General features: G+C 42.0%; 3 protein-coding genes across 3 annotated transcripts; all 3 read right to left on the minus strand.

Moving 5' to 3' along the window:
• Positions 1-125: 125 nt before the first annotated feature.
• On the minus strand, positions 126-4,017 carry rps15 (ribosomal protein S15). The gene is made up of 4 exons (XM_039815193.1): positions 3,895-4,017; positions 3,417-3,502; positions 1,326-1,560; positions 126-289 (listed from the first exon to the last, which is right to left on the minus strand). The coding sequence occupies exons 1-4, from the start codon at positions 3,895-3,897 to the stop codon at positions 176-178; spliced, it is 438 nt and encodes a 145-aa protein (XP_039671127.1). The 5' UTR covers positions 3,898-4,017; the 3' UTR covers positions 126-175.
• Positions 4,018-5,204: 1,187 nt separating this feature from the next.
• LOC120567701 lies at positions 5,205-7,005 on the minus strand. The gene is made up of 4 exons (XM_039814670.1): positions 6,785-7,005; positions 6,440-6,698; positions 5,457-6,344; positions 5,205-5,240 (listed from the first exon to the last, which is right to left on the minus strand). The coding sequence occupies exons 1-4, from the start codon at positions 7,003-7,005 to the stop codon at positions 5,205-5,207; spliced, it is 1,404 nt and encodes a 467-aa protein (XP_039670604.1).
• A 2,509-nt stretch (positions 7,006-9,514) lies between these two features.
• cnn2 (calponin 2) lies at positions 9,515-16,309 on the minus strand. Its single transcript, XM_039814829.1, has 7 exons — positions 16,088-16,309; positions 13,556-13,677; positions 13,375-13,441; positions 12,628-12,765; positions 12,403-12,519; positions 11,499-11,645; positions 9,515-10,923 (listed from the first exon to the last, which is right to left on the minus strand). Exons 1-7 carry the CDS (start codon positions 16,139-16,141, stop codon positions 10,621-10,623), a joined length of 948 nt encoding a protein of 315 aa, XP_039670763.1. The 5' UTR covers positions 16,142-16,309; the 3' UTR covers positions 9,515-10,620.
• Positions 16,310-21,705: the final 5,396 nt, after the last annotated feature.

Genomic DNA, 21,705 nt, shown 5'->3' on the forward strand with positions numbered 1-21,705 from the left:
GCTAACCATACTGTTTATCAAGGCACCCTAATGGTTAAAAGCTCAAACCTGGAGCTTATACCCTGTAAACAAGAAATGTACAATCATTTTTGAAATATTATGCTAAAGGAAGCAAAGCAGACAAATTTCGTGGAGCAGACAGTTTTGTTTTATTTATACAAAGAATACAGCCATTCTACTTCAGAGGGATGAACCGAGAAGAGTGTGTAGCTCCAATACCAGGGCGACCGTGCTTGACTGGCTTGTAGGTGATGGAGAACTCGCCCAAGTAGTGACCACACATCTCAGGCTGTGGAGAGAGAAGAAACACGTTGGTAACAAGATCACTTAGGTGCACCTATAGCTGCGTGGACAGCAATGTATTAGCTGCTAATCATAATCTAAAAAGGTACAAGATTTACAGCTAAATGTACACTTAATGCAGCTCTACCAAAAAAGTAATATCTAGAACTACAAGTATATCACTGCTTCTGACTGGAGAAGGTAGGGGTCTGTGTACTCTGGAAGTAGTGCCAGTTGCCAACACTACACTGCCATTAGATGGTCTTAACACCCTGCCTCCTTCATAACAAATTTATGTAATTAGGAATATTTTAAGGTTGTACATATTTTACACACTGCAATTCTTTGGTGGAGATTTCAGACTTTTACTGTGTGGCATTTTCTTCCATGTTTTCTTGAGGTAGTGGATAACTCAAAAGTACATATAACTGGGAAACTTTCCAGAACACCAAGTTACACATACACTGGCAGGACCACTGCCCAAAATCATTTTCCAGACCTATATAAACTTGAGTTGCACATCGATGATGCTGTATGCGATGCATCAATTTTCCGGTCATTTGCAGCAACTCGTCAACCACAGTTGTGCATGTATACCGGAACCATCGTAAGATAATACCTGGCCTGTCAAACCGTACTAATTCTCAATCTTCATCATAATGGTGCCCAGTGAAGCATTCTTACACATCAAGATTAAAATGGTTTCACAGCTTTAACTTTATGCCTACTGCCCTGACATTAATACATGGGAGACGATGGCTTTGTGGACAGGGTGCAGAACCACACTGACAAACCGCTTCAAAATAAGACCAACTGCAGGCACTTGTGCATTGACTTCCGACAGCCTGATCTGGGTACACAAAAGCAATATACCCCCACCTTTATGTCAATGTTTTACATTAGCGCCCAATGTCAACTTTGTTCAAACTGCAGTGACATTCCTTCAAAGTAATTGGGCAAAGTAATGATAGGAGGTCCAAGAAGGCTGGGGTTCCAAAATGGACACTTATGCTCTGCCTCCCACCTGTTTAATAGCACCTCACCTTGATTTCAACCTGGTTGAAAGTCTTGCCATTGTACACTCCAACCATGGACCCGACCATCTCAGGCAGGATCACCATGTCCCTCAGATGGGTCTTCACCACCTCTGGTTTCTCCATGGGGGGAGCCTCTTTCTTTGCCTTGCGCAGACGCTTCAGGAGGGACTGCTGCTTGCGACGCAGGCCGCGGTTCAGCCTTCTCCTCTGGCGGGCACAGTACAGCTGCATCAGCTGCTCACTACACAGAAAAGGACAGAATCATCAATGAGGCCTCTGGCCATCTTCAAAATCCTTTTTACATGTTTTGTAATATGCACAACAGTCCAGTGGCAATTGAATGTTAAATGGTCATCTCAAGTTCACTCAATTAAACCCGTTCAACTGATGAAGTAATGACTTTCCTGTTTCAGTGTAATGTCCACTCAGTGCCAGCATCTCGGTTATAGGTCCCATATTGTAAAAAGTAAGACTTCCATTTCTTTTGATTCTAAAGCAGGTCAAGGTGCTATATAAATACTGTTAAAGTATAAAAACGCTCAGTCCACAGAGAAATGACAGCCCGTATTCAGAAAAGCCAATGGGAGCTGGCCACTTTGCACTTCATTTTCACTCCTCAGAAACCTATGGGTGAGGTCACGGAGACTACGTCCATACTTCATACAGTTCATGCTTAAACGAGCCGCCAGGCCCTCCATACAGTTGTGATGTCACAACTAGAATCGGAAGAAAGTGCTGCTTGTTAGTGGTGTGCGATACTGCAATATTTTGGTATAGATCTGATACCAAGTAAATACAGGGCCAATATCACCGATGCAGATGCTTTAATAATTGAGGATGAATTTTCATGACCTTTAGCCTAAGTGTTTGTGATTTTACATTTGGATTACTAATAAGTTAAAACTAAGGACAGAATTTTCATATGCTTGTATAAATTTGTCGCGTTACCACTGTATCTTACAGCATTTTTACAAATTATCTAGCTTGCCGTCGTTTCATTTTCGGCCTGAAAATATAGCCACACAGCGCTCCTCTTCCTCTCTGCCATTCTTCTGCTCCTTCTCTGTACTGCTTGTGTGTGTGCGCTGCTGGCCGCTGCCGGCCTGGCGCAGAGGAGGAGCAAAGTGTGCCTGCACCGCGCTTTGACAGTACTTTGACAGTACCACTTTAAAGCAGCAGCACTTACAGACAGGTCGCCTCTTTGATGAATCCGCAGCGGTGCATATTGGAGAGAAACTAAAGTATCGATCTTAATACACCGGTATTGATCAATATCAATGTTGGTATCGATATTAGGATCGATACGCCCACCACAACCGCTAGTCTTTCCCCGGCTGGAATGGCGGTACAGAGACTCCGAGAGCACAGTGTAGATGCTAAATCGGAACTGATAAACTGGTCGACCTGCGGTTCCAGCTAGCATCTCCCAGAGCACAAGCGGGGGGGGAGGGAGGGAAGAACCAGAAATGCTGAACAATCACAGCAGACTGTACTTTTCAAGGGTGAGGGACTGTAGGCAAAACGGAGCATTTCAGACACTATGAGAATATTTTTAACATTAAAGCATGTAAACACGTTCTGGTAGAGACCCTAAATATAAATATGAACCTGAAAATGAGCATAAGATGGGACCTTTAAAACTTTGATCTCAGAATTTGCACATCATCCATCCAAAAGTAACACAATGACAGCAAGTATGACTAATTTGGTCATGAGTTTCATATACTGTCTGTAATAAAAGATCTAAAAAGGCTAAAATCCTATGAGATGGAGGACCCTGGGACAAGATCTTATGGGGGTCAATGGTCTACTTTGTATTAGTTTAGAGGTAACGTTATTTGACGTGGTTTGGTTCCCACTGATCTATGTGATTGACTGGATGTAAATCTCTCGAAATTACTCGTATTGGAACAACATCCTTTTTAGGGGCTGAGCGTGGGACTATATTGGATGGGAAGCTAAGAATTGAGACTGTTAAGCAGGGTGTATGTTCACGTACAAGTCAATCAAACTGAGAAAAGGTAATAACGTTACCGTGGCTCCAGCTGCCCACCATGCAGCATCAGCTGTTTAACCTCGGTAGTGTTTGAAACTTACTAGGACATGTCCAGAAGCTGATCCAGGTCCACACCTCTGTAGGTGAACTTCCTGAAGGTACGCTTCTTCTTGATCTCGGTGTCTGCCTGAAAGAGACATCATCCCACCTCAGTATGTAGCTTGTACACTTACACTGTCGCGCAAGTGCTTAAACACAACAACAACAAAATTCAATGTCACTGGTAAACATCTAGCTACGGAATCCCTGCTCGGGCGTACAATGGCATTACAATTATGTTGTAGCTATTGGTATAGACTACGTTGAACCACCGGGTTAGCTTAGCCATAGCTAAGGCTAATACAGTGCCTTTAAAAAAAAGACATTTATCTGAGACTCTGAGCAACGATTTTCTACTGAATGGTCAGCGAACGCGTAGAACTGTCGGATGTCATAGCTAGCTATCCTAATTAGTTATTTTAGAGTTCGGATGCATGTAGATTGAATTTTGACAAGCTTCACAATCTGTTGAGCACCTACCATCTTGCCTGAAGTTCCGGGAGAAAAGAACGGGCAGAAGTCTCGTTAGGCCTCATATCGCGCGATTTAAGGCAAACATCCGGTGGTGTCTTCCGGCGGTAGGTCCCGCTTTGAACCAGCAGGCGGTAGTGTTGTACAATAACCTACTGTCTATGACAATAACTCCTAGTGCCCTGCACTAATAACTCCTAGTTCCCTTTATATATAAAGGGCGCTAATAACTCCAATTTCTGCTGAGCATCAACTCTCTTTGAGGTACTTGTACTTTGATTTAGTATTTGATGATACCTACTCCACCACATTTAAGGGAAAAATATGTAGGGTGACATCAGCTAAATTGGGCCACTTTTTGGTAAATCGTTTGGGACAATAATACAATACCATATATGCCTTTTCCATGTGTTTTTATGATTAATAATGACTGTTTTTGATAATTTTGTGTTGAAATTATGTAATAAAATATAATTATTTAGGCCCTACAGTTCTTGAAACATCAGCTCTGCCAACATTTGTTGCATGAGCAGTTTCAGGTAAAATGGGCCACAGCTTCAGGTAAAATGGGCCAGTCAAACTCCAAAGGGAAATAGTCATTTATCATCAATTTTAATTTTAAAACACAGTTGCTTATACAGCCACATAACATTTAAACTGCATTAAACAAAAATTCATATGTGCCATTCAAAAACATTTTGGGTGCAAACCCACATATTCAAATGTGCATAATAAAAAATCCATTTTGGAACAGCATAGATCAGTGAACTGTCAGTGGTGTGTGTGTGTGTGTGTGTGTGTGTGTGTGTGTGTGTGTGTGTGTGTGTGTGTGTGTGTGTGTGTGTGTGTGTGTGTGTGTGTGTGTGTGTGTGTGTGTGTGTGAACAACACATTTAGAACAAAATGTGCATTCACAAAAATACAAAAATTCACATTCCAAATTATTAACTGATATGTTTGTGTGAAAACTTTTCAAACACAGTCTTTGCAAATGAAACCATCGTCAGCACAGATACCATTGTCTTCACCACAGCTCTCATGAAACCAGGCAGAACATGGAACACATTTTAACCATTCCTCAGTAGCCTTAGGGTCATTTGGGTCACCATAGTGGGTGTTGCAGACTTTGCAAGGTGATTTGCTTCTCTTGCTCCGCTTTTTTCCTTTCGTTCGCTTGCTGCCCGGTACCAGCTGGCTTGCTTGGCTGGATGCTTGCTGGATGTTTTTTTGTTTGAATATATTCAATGTGTTGCTCACTTGTTAGGTTATACGATGGTGGCGCTTCACTCTCTTTCTGATGGCCCTCTCCCTTTGCGGCATTCAGATCAAGTCATTGAATGTGACCGATCTCACAGACTGAACAGAAAGAAAATAACAAAAAGAGCCTATATTATTGCAAGAAATAGAATAATTATTTGGTGTACATTTTATATGATTAGGGACTAAATTGTGTGTATGTATGTGTGTGTGCGTGCGTGCGTGCATGAATGTGCATGCGCATGTTTGCGTGAGCATGCATGTGTAACATGTCATGTAGCCTAAGTTTGAAAAGTAGTATAAAATATCACTTACTGTGGAGGTTGAAGGTCCCTCATCCTGGGAGTGGGTTTCTTCCTGTGGTGTGAACTGATTGAAGAGGTCATTATCTTCTTCCGGTACATCCTCCAACACAACCTCTTCAAGCACCACCTCATCTTCTGGGAAAAAGTGCAGTGGTTCCCGAGGTAGCAGGGGTGTCAGGGAAGCAGAGGACTGAGGTCTGGCTGGCGGATCGGCAGGCGACTGACGTCTGGCTGGCGGGTGGGAGGGCTGAGGTCCAGAGAGCAGGGCTGATGGCTGGCGGGCAGAGTGGGTCAAGGTCAGCAGGGGCGACCATGGTCTAGTGGGCGGGGGTGGGAGAGACTGCAGCCTTGTGGGCGGGGATGGTAGAGTGGATGGTAGCATTCTTTCGGTGGTCTTGCTGGGGGCAAAAGTAGTCTCAGGGAGAATATCTTTATTGAGAGGGAACATCCCTGTCCCCCGGAACCCTGCCTGGGCATTTTCAATAGTGGCAGCCTTTGCCCAAGCCCTGCTGAACACCGCAAAGAACTCCATCCTTGACAGCTTCTGCCCAGCCATCATCCTTGTCCACTTCCTCCCTTCCTGGTCCCAGTGGTGCTTTAGACTCTTGAAGAGGGCCTTGTCCGCCGGTTGCAGCGCATGGGTTGTGTGGGGAGGGTAGCACATGATGTGCACATTCTTGCTTTTCAGTAGCTTAATAAATTCCAGATTATAGACGTGGCTACTGTGGCCGTCAAGGAGGAGAAGATGGGGCCTGGGGTCATCCCTGGGGAGGGACTGAATGAACATTTGACCCCATTCCAGAAAGAGGTCAGAGGTAATCCAGCCATTGTCTGAACACCTTACGCTGGTGTTCTCCGGGCATCCCTGTAGCCACTCAGAACGTAACACGTCGCCTCCCTAAAATAATTATTGTTCGACTGTATGTACCTTCTGCATTGAACGCTGCCAGACAAGTTGTTGTCTCCCCTTCTCTCCGGCACACACCTCCACACATGGCTGGCCAACCTGTCCAACAACCTTTGTCGAACTGAACGGTCCTGAAGCCCAGACTCGTCACAGTTCCATATATGTGACGGTGTGCCCTCAATACCCAGCTCGACCAAAAGGTTCTCATACTGGTTAAACCACTGGCTAACCACCTCTTTGTTAAGTCCAGCAGCCCGTGCTGCAGACAGGACCTCTGGCTTGCGCATCCCAAGCTCTGGGTTGGCTTTAGAAAGTTCTGAAACCAGTAATATCCGGCCCTTCCTGCTGTCAGGGAGAAACCAGATATGTCGTTGTTGGCTGCAAAATCAAAGGCCACTTGCTGGACACTCACGCGCCTTGTGAAGGGAAACCCCCTCTGCGCCAATGTCTTGAGGGTGGCAGCAAGCTCCCTTTCCGCCTCCTCTGGAAGGTAGGGCTTCCGCCCTGACACATGTTCACTGCCAGTCACCTTTCCGCTGATGCGTCTTTGCAGTGTGGATCGCGGCACACCCCATGCTCGTGATAAGAAGTGCACACTCACTGTAATTCCTTTCTTCACTCCCTCCCTGTATTCATCTAAGGCACCCTTCATCCTCTCCTCTTTCCACAGATTGTAGTTGTTTGGCCTTCCTTTCCCTCCCTGTTTTATCTTTGTATCCTTTCCTCTCTGGTCCTTGCTCCTCCTTCTCTTTTCTCTCGTTCTGTCTCCTCTCATTTCCTCTGCTGCATTCTCCTCACCTGTTCTCTCACTTCCTGTCTCCTCTGCTTGTTTCCTCTCTCATCCTTCCTTCTCCTCCTCACTTCCTCTCTCTTTCCTTCTCCCTCTCTCTCCTCTCCCTCTCGGCTTCCTCGCTTCTCGTTTGATACTCACTGTAAATAAAATACTACCATTATTACTGTTGGGGGGGGTCATGGTGTGAGTGTGTGTGTGTGTGTGTGTGTGTGTGTATGCACGTACATACACATACAAACACAAACACACACCCTTACACACAAACTCACTCACACACACTCAAACACATGTGTATGTGTGTTTGTGAGTGACACAAATGATGGCCCATTTTAGCTGAAACCATGTGGCCCATTTTACCTCAAGGGGTTAAGGTAAATTGGGCCCCCCAAAAAAGCATCACTTTTTCAAAAAATATGTTCATATACCAAACTAACAACATTATTTCTGATTGATGCCATCAAGACAGATATTATGCATAGTTTTTTATGGGCATGTTGTTGTTTTTTTACAGATTTATCATCCTTATAATAGTTTAGTTAGATTTGGTATGCCAGGCTACTCACCATGCAGCTTTCTGGTGCAGTCTTGATTTGAATTATTGCACTGCCCACCATAGCAACCATGAACCAATCAAATCACCTGTTACTTGTCAAGTACAGTTATGACAACAGTTTGAAATCCTTTGCAGTCATTGGCTCTAAATTCCAGAGGGGCTGGGACCCCCAAACCTTAAATGGCCCATTTTACCTGATGGCCCATTTTACCTGATATCACCCTATAAATATAGACATATATGTACTTTTTACTGCACTGGATATGATGATAAAATACAATACATTGAGATTAAACTGGTGGGAAACACTCTTACACTTAACCCCTTACCTTCTTATTAGCAGTTTTACTAAACTACCGTAAGTAGTTAAAACTATCTCCACTTCATCTCCACTTTATCAAGCTACATTAAAATGCAACTTACACACTAAGTACTTTTACTTTTGATACGTTATGTACATATTGCTGATAAGTTCTTAACTTTAGCTTAAGTCCAATATTGTACTATTTGCTTTAAATGATTGATCCGTGCAACTTCACCTTGAGGTAGGTGTGTATCGACCAGAATGAAGCGCAACATCTTTGGGTCATAAAGGAATTTAAAGGTGCCGTAGGTAGGATTGTGAAGATCCAGGACTTAGCCGAAAAATTTGAACATCGACAACTTCTCACTCCCTCTCCCCCCCCTTTCTTCTAGAGACCAAAACTGTCTCCTAAGCCCCTCCCCCCACAAGAGAGAATGAATGCGTGTGCATGAGCAGTGATTGACACGCAGTTAGACCCCCCTACACTGGCCCTGATTGGTGCATCTGAACAGGGAGCGGTGGATTTTTGCAAATTGCCAGAGGAGCTGGATTTTTTTTTAAATGACCTGCTTCATGTAGTTCTACTGAAACATAGGGTCAGTTTCAGCAAATATGACAGAAAGTTAGTTTTATAAGGCTTACCTACTGCACCTTTAAAGGGTCAGTTCACCCAATTGCAAAAACACAGTATTTTCTTACTTCCTCTAATCAGTATCTAGCCATTTAATGCTTTGTTTTATTTACCCAGGTTTTGAGACATCTAATCTCAGAGATACACATTGCAAAACCTGGACAATTTATACCCAAACTATTGGCGTTTCTCCATTACGTACCTGCTCGCCTCGACTCGACGCACTGTGCGTCCGTTTTCCATTGCAGATTTTAGTAGCGCCTCAGCGCGGCTGGTCGTCATAGCGGCGCCGCAGTAAACTGCCATGACCTAACGCGACACACACACACAGAGCGTCGAAGGTGTGTTGTTGTTGCCGCAGCCAGAAGACACATTTTGTTTCAAATGAAGCTGGAGGCAGCAAAAAATAAAAAAAATAAATAAAAACAGCTGGCTAAACAATTTAAAAATGGCGGGTTTGTTCAGGACACCCCCCTCTGTCGCTTTCACGTCACCTTTTGGTATCGCCTCAGCTTGCTTGGAACCTTGACTGAGGTGGTACCAGGGACTTTGTTTTTTCGTAATAGAAAACCAAAAAAGGAGAGTCGAGGCGAGTCGAGCAGGTACCACGTAATGGAAAAGCGCCATAAGTGTATGGATGAATACCACAAGAAGTCACCCCCCCCCCTCCTCCTTTAAAAATATACTGTATGTTTCGTAAGGAAGTATTACACAGAAGTGTGCAGTAATGTAGTAATAGTGAAACTTGTGGACTGCACTAAGCCAATACTAACTGATGGTTGTGCAGGACCTTTAATAACCAATGATCGACAGATCAATTAAATAAATCCCATCCTTTGTGCCAAACATTACATCAGTATTTTTGCAAATCAACACATGATAAGGAATACACATCTTTATTACACCGTATTCACACAAACATAGTTCTCAATAAAAAAAATAAAATAAAAAAAACTGGCATAAGGATTATACCACAGGAAAAAGTATAGTCAATACCAAATGTTATTCAGTCAAGGTACAAAACAACCCCCATTCAAATCACAAATATGCATAAATAATAATCTTGGAATGATCAAATATAATTGCATGATTGGTTTGCATATCAATCAATATTTCAAACTGATTCACTTACACAATAAAAAAAAAAAAAAAAAGGAGTCCAGTATTCTTGCTTGGAATGTTAAAAACTTAACCTGTGCTATTGGATCCACTTCCCCCACCAGCTTTACTCCAAAGAAAACAAGCTTAACTCTAGTTGGACTGGTTATGCAAACAAGGGAATATTTTCTCTTAAAAAAAAAAAAAAAAAAAAGTGAAATGAATGAGAAAAGCCAGAATATGAAAAAGGTAAGACTAGTTTGTTCTAAAATTGTCGTCTGTCCGAACAACCAAAAGTGTATCTATTGTCTGTTACTGACCAATACTGAGGGGATGAAGAGGATACTGAAGTATCAAACGCATGTACAGTCTCATTCACAGGAATTACGTTGTTATACAGATGATTCCGCAATTACAGATACAAAAGAACAGTTTCTTAAAAAAAAACTCCCTAAAGGTTCCACTTTTAGTTTCATGTTGCCCTTACCAAAAAATAGGAACCTCCCTTAATGTAACTAACGAGTGAGCAAAAGAAACACTGACAAAAGAAAGAATAGTAGGGCTTTGGCACATTAAAAGAAAATCCCTGGAATAAAAAAACACTAGCTAAGCCAAATAGATTGGCTTTTGTGGTCACTTTAAATACAAAAATCACAGGAATGCAGTTCATCATGATATGTCTAACATCGGTTTCGCACAAACAGGGCTAAGAAAACAATACTACAAAAGGATATGACCAAAACAGAAAGGTGCAACATCCTGTGGATATAAAAAATAAGCCCTTAAGGAGTTTCAGCTTTCTGCAGAACATGCCTCCTTTAGACAATCTCTCTTTCCCTTCCTCAGCTCCCTCCCTCCCTCCCTCCCTCCTTCCTTCCTTCCTTCCTTCTAGTAATCTGTTCCATCGTCTTGGTACACCTGCTCTTCCTCGTGGTAACCTTGGTAACCCTCATCGTGGAAATCTGGGAAGTCACGGGCGATTCCTGCCCCGTTTTGATCATCTGCAACCTCTCCAGCTTTAGGACAGTACTTGGCGTCATAGATCTGCCGCCCCAGGCCAAAGTTCTGGCCTTTCTGGGTGGCTCCTTGGCTGTAGCCCATCTGTAGGGACATGGTGCTGTTGTCACACTTGTCTGTGCCCAGCTTCTGGTCGTAAATGGCACGCCTTGTCCCTGGAGCCGTCATCCCAGCCTGTAGCAGAGACGGGAGACAAAATAAATAAATGAGAAAAACACTTTGTGGCCCTATTAACATTTATTTCTTCCTAGTATAGGCATTAAACCAGGGGCTTTGGCTTCAATTTTGTACAGTGCTAGGAAGAGGAGCTGCTTTGTCCCATCTTGCTATACGGTCTATGCTTCTAAACAAAAGTGCTGATTTCACTGAGCAAACGTGATAGGCCGAACCGATCATGTGACCGTCTGGCCTGGCTCAAGACAATCCAGGAGTTTGCATCTTTCTACAAGACTAAACGCTAGCGATAGACCGATTTTAATCGGCCGGCCGATATTTGCGTTTTTCCGTGTATCGGCATTGGCTGACAACATCAGCTCCAAATATCGGCTCAAGAAAATCGGCAGCCCGTATCGGTCATCGGTTAAGGCTGATGGAGAGAAAAATGAAAAATAAAAAATAAAAAAATCCATATTGGTTGATAAACTACCAAATACTAGTTTACAGCAGTGGAAGGACAGTGAGGCCCGAGGCTCATTTCCACTCGAGTCTTATTTAGGATGTCATGAGAAGTCGGCAGCGTGTTGCATTACCTGGCTCGCTCCCTTGTTGGTTCCCATTTGCAGGCTGATGGTCGTGTTGTCCATCGGGGGCTGGATTTGAACTTTGGGGTCATATAAGTGCCTCCTGGTGCCATAAGCGTTCATACCACTCTGACTGGCGCACTTGTTGGTCCCCATCTAAAAAAAAAGACAGAGAGCCACAATACATGGACGTAAGACTTACTAAACTGAAGTTCGCTTTAAACCCCATGCTGCACTTACGCCATACCAAAACAGTGGTAAAACGTTGCATAATAACAAGAATGTGAGCCGAGTGATTGCGAGGGAATCATGACACTTACGCAAACAATACTTTGAAGTTTCAGTCAGCTGTCAGAAATGACTGCCCTATACTCAAAATGAAGGCAGCGAGTCCGATTGCAAGTTGTTCTCACCGTGTCGGTAGCCCTCATGTCTACCTGACACATCTTGGCAACGGAAACATCAACAAAAACACAAGCCGCGGAGGCCGTGAGAACAATGGGCAGCATTTATACTGAAGTATGCCAAGCTTGACGTGGCATCGTGATAAAGTCTGGGTTCGACACATGCAGTATTGAGCTCAGCTTTCCAAGCAGGTGAAGTCCCTCACCTCTGTCAGATGTAGCCAAATGTATCAAATTAATAAGCCGCAACTGACTTTATGGAGTAATATTTCCATTTTTCCCTTTGGAAACTACAAATAAATAAGTAGTCTCAATGTAGAATGTGCTAGGTATGGAGATGTTTGGCTGGCTGTGTGTACATAGCTGGAGTGTGTGTACGCAGATTTCAGTTTTTTGCTGGTTTGATCACCGTTAGAATCAGAGTTTCAGCCTCTTCACATGTTAAACCCTGCAGGCAGCTCACCCAGGAATCTCAAAAAAAACATTAAAAAAAAAAAAAAGTACAGTACCTGTAAGCCAATGACGCACTGTCCAGCCTTCATCTTCTCATCATCAAACATCCTCTCCTGCTTGTCAGCGTACTTCACCCCAATGTCCACCCGTGGCTGGCAGCCCTTGGTTTTGGCCTTGAGAGAAAAAGACAGTGTAGACATTTGGTCATGGTAGGACAATCACTCACCGTAATAATTTAACATTGCTCCCGCCACTTAGGGTCGGATTTTAAAAAGACTCACCATGCTTGCGAGCGCGAGCAGCGTTGTCTGGACCTGCGTCATGTTGCCGTTCTCAAACAGGTCGTTGGCCTCGAAGAGATCATGAGGCTTGAGGCCATACGCCGTGGTGGCTTTGATGAAGTTCGTCAGGTTCTCCAGCTAAGACCAAACCAATTTATACAGGATCAAAACGACAACGTGTGCACAATTTAGAGTGCCAGAGGTGTGATTAGTTTTTCTGTTCGCATATCATCTTAAATATCCTTTTTAAAACAAGGAGCAGTCCTTTGTCAGCCAGTGTCAAATAAGGGAGTGGATTTGTTTACGGTGACTGGCTGCAACTCGGTAAAAAGGAACCAGTTTGAGAAATGCCTCGAGGCAAAAGAAGCTGTCACTGCCTATCAACATGACCTAGCATGATTCAGTGTACGGACATCCTAACTGATAGGAAACACTCAAAGCACATTTTAATGTGAACTATGTATAATAAAAAAAAAAAACAACACTGCATGAAACATCATTGCTAATTAGTGTAGTCAACTTTTATTGACTAGGGCCAAATCTTAATGTTATTATTTTATAGCTAAATCCCTTCTCTTTTTAGGGTGAGCTCTAATTCTGGCACGTTTTACTTGTATGTATTATTAGTGTGTGTTGTCCCTGACAAATAAACCAGAAATAAATACATGTAAATTAACTGGTGCTGCCAAAAGACACTAGTTTTGCACCCCTGAATTGGTTAAAAGCTTGTTTCATCAACTAACTCACCTGATGCCAGTTGAGCGCTGACTGGTTGACCTTTTTCACAGAGCCTGGGGCAAGTTTGTTGATAAGGCTGGGAGAGAAAAAGGAGGCAAATACTTTAAAGATTTCCCCGGCCACTGTACATCATAAAAACGGATGATCAAAGCCTTCATGGTGTAACAGACAAGATTTGATGTCCGCTTACTCGCACAGAATGACTCCGCTCTTCAGGCCTTTTTGGAAGTCGGGGCCGATAGAAGCGCCGGTGGTGTCTTCGATCCACACCCTCAGCTCCTCCTCTTTCTGGTTGTCGTACTTTAGTGCGATCTGGTTGGGCAGAGAAGTCAAAGGTCACATGTGTGTTCGGTTAGCAGCCACTAGGTGATTTTATTTATTTATTTTTTTAAACAGTAAAGGCATTCATAGTTCATCACAGACTTCCTCTTTGTTACAAAGAGAGACACGCACACACACTTTATTATGACTATGTTATCATGTTTCAGGGTCACCCCTGATTTTTACTTTGCCTCAGTGTAGTATGCTACATCTACAGGGGGGTTTTGTCCACACACACACACACACTTTAGTAAACTGCTAAATTCTCCCCTGAAACACAGGAAGGCAGTGGCTGAAAGTGGAAATGGGGGGGTGGGTGTGTTAAGGGCCTTAACATGGCACAAAGATTGACGTTCTTGTAAGGCTGTCACATTGAGGTGTTACTTTGGTTTACAAGGTTTGGTTTTTGACTGATGACATAAGTGTGAGAAGCACGCCATGCTGGCTATGAGAGAGGCCATTCAGGAAGAGCACTATGACCACGTAAACAACAAGTCGTTTGTCGTTAAATTAGGGACTACTGAAAACCGGTATAGAGTTCTTCCCTTCTAGTCAAGGGTAAGGTGTTCGTGCAAATCTCTCTCTCTCTCTCTGAGTTTAACCTACCATTTACATAGTAGATGGCCGCACTTTGCTCACAGCTGGTTGTACGCTTAAGGAATGCCTGTCCTCTAATTACATTTCCTTCATTCAGTTATCCCCATATTTAAAAAAGAATCCACAAAGAATCCTACAGATGTAATTTATAGAGACAAGCTGAGCGCAAAGGAATTTACCCCACAGTGGTTGGATGAAAGAGCTGGCTAAAGCAGAGAGGGAGCCCAACTGTGTGTTGATCCAATGAATGTAGACCACTGCTTATTGCAGCTGGTCAACTCTGAGTTCATGGTATTCTAGATATATAGGGGGGCGTGGAGGAGTGCAAATCCTTTAAATGCCTCACATTTCACAGAGGCTACGTCACCACTGGCAGGAAACATCACTCAAGTCAGCATCTCTTTACACCCCCAAGGACATCAGTGGTAACAGACAGAGGAAATCCATGGGTTTTCTTTATGTCCAGCCCATGTTGTTGTGTAGAGATTTGAGGAGGAGACTTGAGGCTTTCACTTCCATACAAGGGCACAGTCAAGGAATGCAGATACATAGAATTAAAAAAATTAAAATAAAAAATTAAAATCAGCCAAAAAAAAAAAAAAGGTGAGTTCAAGGGTATAGGTGTGTGCCGGAGAGCTGAGTGAGCAAAACCTTTGTCTATATGTAAGGTTATAGCTGCAACGCATACTATTTTCCCCCTGTTTTAGTAACAAAGGGTAAACCATGCAGGCAAGAAAATTAAGGCCAAGATAAAAAATAAATTTAAAAAAGCCAGTCACCTCGTGGTTCACCAGTAATAGTATTAGGAGGAGTGAATTACTACTTTTAATACTATTACGCGGTAACAACCCAATTGCAAGGAACGTCTCCACGGTCGCTCCGTTACAGCTCAGTGTGATACACACGGCCAGAAAAGTCCTCCCCGGCATCAGCTACGGTGTTCTAAGTGGATCCGGGTGTGCAGAGGTCTGCGTAGGCAGGTCCAAATAAACATAAGGTGCTTTCCTCATCAAGGCCGCACTCAACAAGTTGTACATATTACCACTAAGTGGGTCATTTTAGAGACTGTTTGGTTTATGTGACTTCAGTGTATACAAGGACTTACTCTGCAGAGTGAAAACTAAAAAGGAGGAAAAAAATACAAATAAACTTCCTGGTCGGTCTTGATTTGAGCGAAGAAAAGTTCATGAGAAGCGGCACGACACCTTACCGCAAGGGGAGGAGGGGGGGGGGACGCTAGGAAATAATTCTTGCTGTTTAAAGCAAAGACACAGGGAATGGGGAATAATGAGGATGGATGACATCCAGTCCCGGGACTAATAGATGAATTACATTATCTGCTAATGCGGGTCACAACGCCGGAAGCTGCTCGGGGGGGGAATAGAACATGCTGGAAACGGGGATAACAGTTTTGCCACAACGACACTTCTTTGCCAGAGGGGACAACGCCCATATAGTCTGTTGTTGTTTTAACTTTGTCTCCTGCGTGGGGTATTCGGTTTTAAATTTGAGATGTAAAACTCAAAAAGATTAATACACACTTTGCAAAGTTCCCGCTCAACGAAAGTTTTGCGAACGTTCTAGATTCCGCTCATCCTTCAATATAAACACGTTTAAATCTCTCTTGGCACGCGTGTTTCCATCGACCTCTGAATAACGTTAACCTGACCCGAGCACGCATATCAAAATGGAGGCCAGGTGACTCCGATGCTCGCGGTCCGAGGAAAGCACAACGAGTGGATGATGGGAAGAAAAGTTTAAACGACAACTTTATATGATATGATAAAAACCTATTAACACCTACCTTGTTTTTGACTTCCGCTGATAATCCGTAGGAAGGACCCTTGGTAAAAGCCATTGTCAAAGAGTTGAGGTTTTTCTGTTTGGGTTAAAAAATAAAAAGACAGCTACTTGAGAATCAACCCTGATCTAGCTAAACAATCTTCGACTTTCTCTTCCAATGAAACCTCGGAGTGAACTAAATACTTCCTTTCTCTTTTACGGCCGCCAATTAGAGCGAGCCCACACTTTCTCCCAAAGAGCCTAGGATTCAAGAGTCAAGATAGTTCGCCGCCGATGTGTCACTGAACGGAGCAATACAAGGGCGCGAAAAACGTAGTGGAGACCGGACGTCTCTTTCCAGCAGAGAGGAATCAGGAGGAAATTATCAATGGTAGGCTATTGAATGGAACAAACTCTTAAAGAAACACCCCGGATTGAAATTACATCAGAAGTTAATTATTTGATGACATAGCGTACTATGGGAACATATTTTCAGTAGACTATTTAAAACACAATTTGTTTATATCAGACTATTTTTTGTCCAACAAAATAGAAACAAATAGAAAAAAGGCTTTAGTAGCCTAGGCTATTTCTCACCCTCATATTTTTAATCCTGGCAGGGTTGTTAGAGAAGGCTTTGAAACAGTAGTTAGACCTTTTATGTTGGAAAATAAAATGCATAGGCTATGTGAATATGTCTATTATTATTTATTTTTTTTATTAGTTTTTTTTTAATTAATTTTTAATTAGGCTAAACAAGTGCAACACACACCAGCTGCATTATGGAAAGTTGTATCACTTGTTCCATGAATTTATGCCCGTAGCGCATAGAGTAATACCATATATTACAGGGTTTATAAGTCTACACTCAAATAAAAAAAAATACCCATTCCTCCCCAGTATACGGTTTCAGAAATCACGGCGGTACGGCGACAGGACTTCTCTCGCTCCTTTGTATACTCTTTGGTTATACGCTTCGTTAATCGATAGACTCCACCTTTCTCCTCCTCTTCTTTAGATCGCGATTGACATCAAAAACTCCTTATATGGAAGGAAACTTCCCAAATTCCTGAATGGTGGGAGTGATCCACCGGTCCCACCCTGCATACCGTAACCAGACTCGCAGCTATACCAAAACTGTCGCACTCTTTTGAGTCACTGTCGAAAAGAAGAAAAAAAAAAAAAGTTTTGAGGAACTAAACTAAGCACTATTGAGCTACTGAGGTGACGTAATGTCGGGGCTATGGGGTGTTAGATAACAGATGCAGCTTCCCTTCACACGCCAGAAACGGAAAAAATGTCTGATCTCAACAGATCACTTTTTATAGACAAAAAAGTAACTTAGTTGTTAAAATGTTGCAAGTTGCACCTCAGCCTGAATGCAATCAGACTTATTCAGACTACTATTCGAAGTAGGCTACATTACAGTGTAACATTATGTATAACATCTGGAGAAAACATATGAATCCCATAATAAAGAAAGAGTTACACACCAACATATATATTTTCTAAAAGGAAGCCTACTGACTGTGACACACAGCCAGTTGTTTTCCCCAGACCAGACATAATCTAGTTATGGACAATAGGGCTATTTGGAAAGATAGAGCTATATTGACTATAATTGGCCAGTCGGAAAATGAAATTGGCCAAAAATTCTGCTAGTTACCTCAAAAACTGACATTTGTTTCAGCTAGTCTGGTTCCACGGTGCAGTTACTTTTCCATGTTGGACATGGAGTTGGATGTCATCAGGAGCAAAAGCATGTTTGAGTTTAAGGAGCTTCTGACGGAGAGGTTTCATACTGAAAATAAATCTAGATTAAACACTGAGATATATATATATATATATATACACATACACACACACATATATATACATACATACATATACAGTATCTCACAAAAGTGAGTACACCCCTCACATTTTAGTAAATATTTCATTATATCTTTTAATGGGACAACACTGAAGAAATTGCACTTTGCTACAATGTAAAGTATTAAGTGTACAGCTTGTAGAACAGTGTAAATTGGCATGGTTTTATTTCAGTTTGCCTAATAGCTGGTTTGATTTGCATTGAGAGATGATCTTATGGAAAGTACCCCATGCCAATCTGTAGGTTAGGTGAAGGGTATGTGATGATGTGGGGGGGCTATTTTAATTCCAAAGGCCAAGGGAACTTTATCAGGATGCATAGTATCCTGGATCCATGAAATAACTGGCCTGCCTGCCTCTATGGGAATTTAACATAGGGGTGGACTGACTTTTGTTGCCAGCGGTTTAGACATTAATGGCTGTGTGTAGAGTTATTTTGAGGGGACAGCACATTTACACTGTTCTACAAGCTGTACACTTAATACTTTACATTGTAGCAAAGTGTCATTTCTTCAGTGTTGTCCCATTAAAAGATAAATAATGAAATATTTACTAAAATGTGAGGGGTGTACTCACTTTTGTGAGATACTGTATATACACACACCTGTAACAGCCTGGAAATGCGAGATAGAAATTATCACTCCGACAATGATGCGTCACCCTAGTACACACACATAGACATATATATACACACACACACATATAATACATATTGTACCAGCTGCAAAGTGCTGATCTAGAGAATGATCAAAAGCAGTTTTTTGTGTTCAATCTGCCAGCAGAAGTGTGCTGCATTTAACTAGAGCTGAAATGATTAATTGATTGACAGAAAATGTATCAACAATTATTTGGATAATCAATCTTTTCAGCCATTTTTTCCAAGCAAAGAAGTCACACATTTGCTGGTTCTAGCTTCTCAAACGTGAGCTTTTGGTGCTTTTCTTTATTGCGTGTGATAGTACATTTGGATTTTGTATTGTTGTTCGGATGAAGAAGAAAAAAAAGAAGCAAGAGGACGTTTTATAGACAAAACAATGAAATTGAGTTAGTGAGAAAATCATCAGCACATTAATACATAACAAAAAAATAAGCTCTAATAACCAATGAGATCATTTTGATTTCATGGAATCGCACATCTTCAGCGGTGACGTAGCGGCGCCTGTCCCAACAGATTCTGACGAGACGAGATAGGATGTCAAACCTGGGAAACTAACAGTGACGTAAGCCCAGGTGTCTCTCCTCGGTCTCTGGTCATAAACACAGCTGTATTTCTGAGGCTGCATGTGGCAGCTGATTACATCATACAGGTGTGCAGAGGACTGATTCAGAGTCTGAGAGAACACACCCAAGAGGGGCAGTTACTCATCCTGATATGTGTAATCAGATTACGTCAGCACAGAGTGACGTAGTTATGATTCATCTGAGTCTATCAAACAAGGGACCCATAAAAATCACTTTTGTACACACAAGGCTATTTCTTTACTGTTAGTGTTGTCAACTCCAGGCTTCCACTGACAGAGAACAAACTAAATCTTGAGGATTATTTTATTTAAAATAATAAATGAAATAGGGGGACCATATATTCTTTGTTGGCCTTGATATCGACAAGTCTGACCAATTCATTCCCAGTGAACCGAAACCAATGAGCCCACACGAATGCAGACAAAAGAAGACAAATGGACAAGTGCACCCCCACATGGACGAACTGCGCGAGTAAAACAAACTTACAGCATAATGCAACTTCGACAGTGGAGCGCACAACAAAAAGGCACAAGTATACAGCACTCCTGACTGACCATTTAGTTTCCACAGGGCAAAATGTCCAAGGTCGATGAACACAATGGCACCGTAAAAGACCCACGAGTCAGTCGACGGAGCTGAAGATTTAGATCATTTTTATTTTTCAAACAATTGAGAGATGTTAAACACTGAACAAATAAAGAGCCCCCCCAGTCAGAACTCCAGAAAACAGATTCTTATCAACCAGTTGTAGCACTTTTCCTTTATTGCCAGCTGCGTTGTGCAGTTTCTCATTGTCTGCAGCTTCAGTCTCTCTAGATCAGTGTACAAAAAGCAACAGAAACGGTGCATATACCAGCGTCATATTGATCATGGGATTTGCAATTCTCGTACATACACCCAGCTCCACGGACAGGCGTTTTTTTTTATTTTTTTTTTTTTAATTCTGAAGCAAATCCAGATTAACCATTTACCAAGGCACATTGGTAGGGATGAATGACTGAAAGAACGAATGGAAAGAGGCTGCGCAGAAGCCAATCTCAATTTAAGTTGGGAGAAAAAGCGGTAGTGATTTGTGAGTATAAAAGGGAAATACATTTTAAGTATTAGATGTCACATGGAAAATGCCAAAAATATCTGATGCACACAGCTTTCTCTCTCTCTCTCTCTCTCCCCTTTGCTGTATTGAAAAAAAAAAAAAAAAACGGAAGCAAAATAGATGCTCCTCAAACTAAATACTTTCTAAACTCTCAAAAGCAGCTGCAAAAAACTATTAATGCGTCTTAAACTCTGAGTAAACTGTGGGCACATAGATTGTGGGAGCAGTCACTATTCACATTTGAATTAAGTCAGTGATGAAATGACCAACAAGTTGTCAATTTATGAACAAGTGCATTAGAGGGCTCAATCCTGTACATTCACTAAGGCTGTTTAACTCCGAAAAATATTGGTGATGGAATTCCAGAAGGCCAACATTATCTATGGAAAAAGAAACAAAAGGGGAGTCCCAGTATTCAAACATTTCATTGTTTTTTGTCTCTGAAAGTGCTATTGATCAGCATCATCTGATTTGACTTTTTTTTTTTCCCCCCCCCCAATATGTTATGATTGGGAGATAATTAGTGTGATGATCGAATTTATTTTTTTTAAACTTTAGGTGAATTAACTTTAAATTAGCACCACACTATTTTTGATGAAACCATTTTTTAAAGCCAAATGATTTTTCTGAAGAAAAAAATAATTCTTAAGCGTAGCGATGGGATGGGCATACTGGAGCTGTGTGATGAGACAGAAAGAGCCTACGTGGGTGAAGGATGGAGTATGGAATGTCAATGACCAAATGCATTGGCCAGTCTTAGAGAAAGACCATGCAAAAACATTTGTATGCCCCTTCAATATTGAAGATTGGGCCGACAGCATTGTGATGTAAACAGTGAAAGAAAAAAAGAAAAGAAAATAACCAGATCAGTTTCCGAACGTCCCATAAATGAAGTGGTCAAAATAAATAAGATGTATACATGATAAGAAATTTATAATTTACTCTTTATATCTCACATAAAGCTTCTTGTAACGACCTAATACGATCCAGTATTTCTTAATCTGGACATGTTCGGCTCTAACTGTGCTAGATTTATCAACACCTTTCTGGGCACCAACATGGCGGCCTGGACAGGACCGCTAAACCCCAGCCTTCCCTCAAATGGAACCCTAGATTGGAATTCCTCATTAGAAACTAGAAGGTAAGAAAAGAAAAACGGTATCATCCCAGTGAGCCTGAAATAGGAGGTACAATTCAGAACATCATAAATTGACATTACACCATTTCTGGTTGTCTGGGATAAGTCCGTCCTCTACTTCTAGCCTTCAGTGTTAGTAGCAGCATTCTGCAACTAGGGCCTCATCATTCCTGTGGCTTTCAGTTTGAAAAATAAAACAGAAACAGCCCTTGGTATTACAAACTCAACTATTCTTTTAATCTTTACTCTTACCAACATCTCATTAGAATAACACAGAAAGAGAGTAGGAGGC

This window comes from Perca fluviatilis, chromosome 11, assembly GCF_010015445.1.
Source record: "Perca fluviatilis chromosome 11, GENO_Pfluv_1.0, whole genome shotgun sequence".
NCBI classification, from domain to species: Eukaryota; Metazoa; Chordata; class Actinopteri; order Perciformes; family Percidae; genus Perca; species Perca fluviatilis.

Bases quoted from the DNA above. Each gene is read 5' to 3' on its own strand.
- rps15 (XM_039815193.1), bottom strand. The intron at 1,561-3,416 runs GTAAGTTTCAAA...TTTTCTGTGTAG, and splicing joins CAGCTTCTGGACATGTCCTA to TGAGCAGCTGATGCAGCTGT. The intron at 290-1,325 runs GTGAGGTGCTAT...CTCTCTCCACAG, and splicing joins TCAACCAGGTTGAAATCAAG to CCTGAGATGTGTGGTCACTA.
- LOC120567701 (XM_039814670.1), bottom strand. From the start codon at position 7,005: ATGAAGGGTGCCTTAGATGAATACAGGGAGGGAGTGAAGAAAGGAATT. The intron at 6,699-6,784 runs GTTTCCCTTCAC...TCTCCCTGACAG, and splicing joins AAGACATTGGCGCAGAGGGG to CAGGAAGGGCCGGATATTAC. The intron at 5,241-5,456 runs GTAAGTGATATT...CTTTCTGTTCAG, and splicing joins AGGGACCTTCAACCTCCACA to TCTGTGAGATCGGTCACATT.
- cnn2 (XM_039814829.1), bottom strand. From the start codon at position 16,141: ATGGCTTTTACCAAGGGTCCTTCCTACGGATTATCAGCGGAAGTCAAA. The intron at 12,520-12,627 runs GTGAGTCTTTTT...TTTTCTCTCAAG, and splicing joins TGCTCGCGCTCGCAAGCATG to GCCAAAACCAAGGGCTGCCA. The intron at 10,924-11,498 runs GTAATGCAACAC...TCTCTGCTACAG, and splicing joins CCAACAAGGGAGCGAGCCAG to GCTGGGATGACGGCTCCAGG.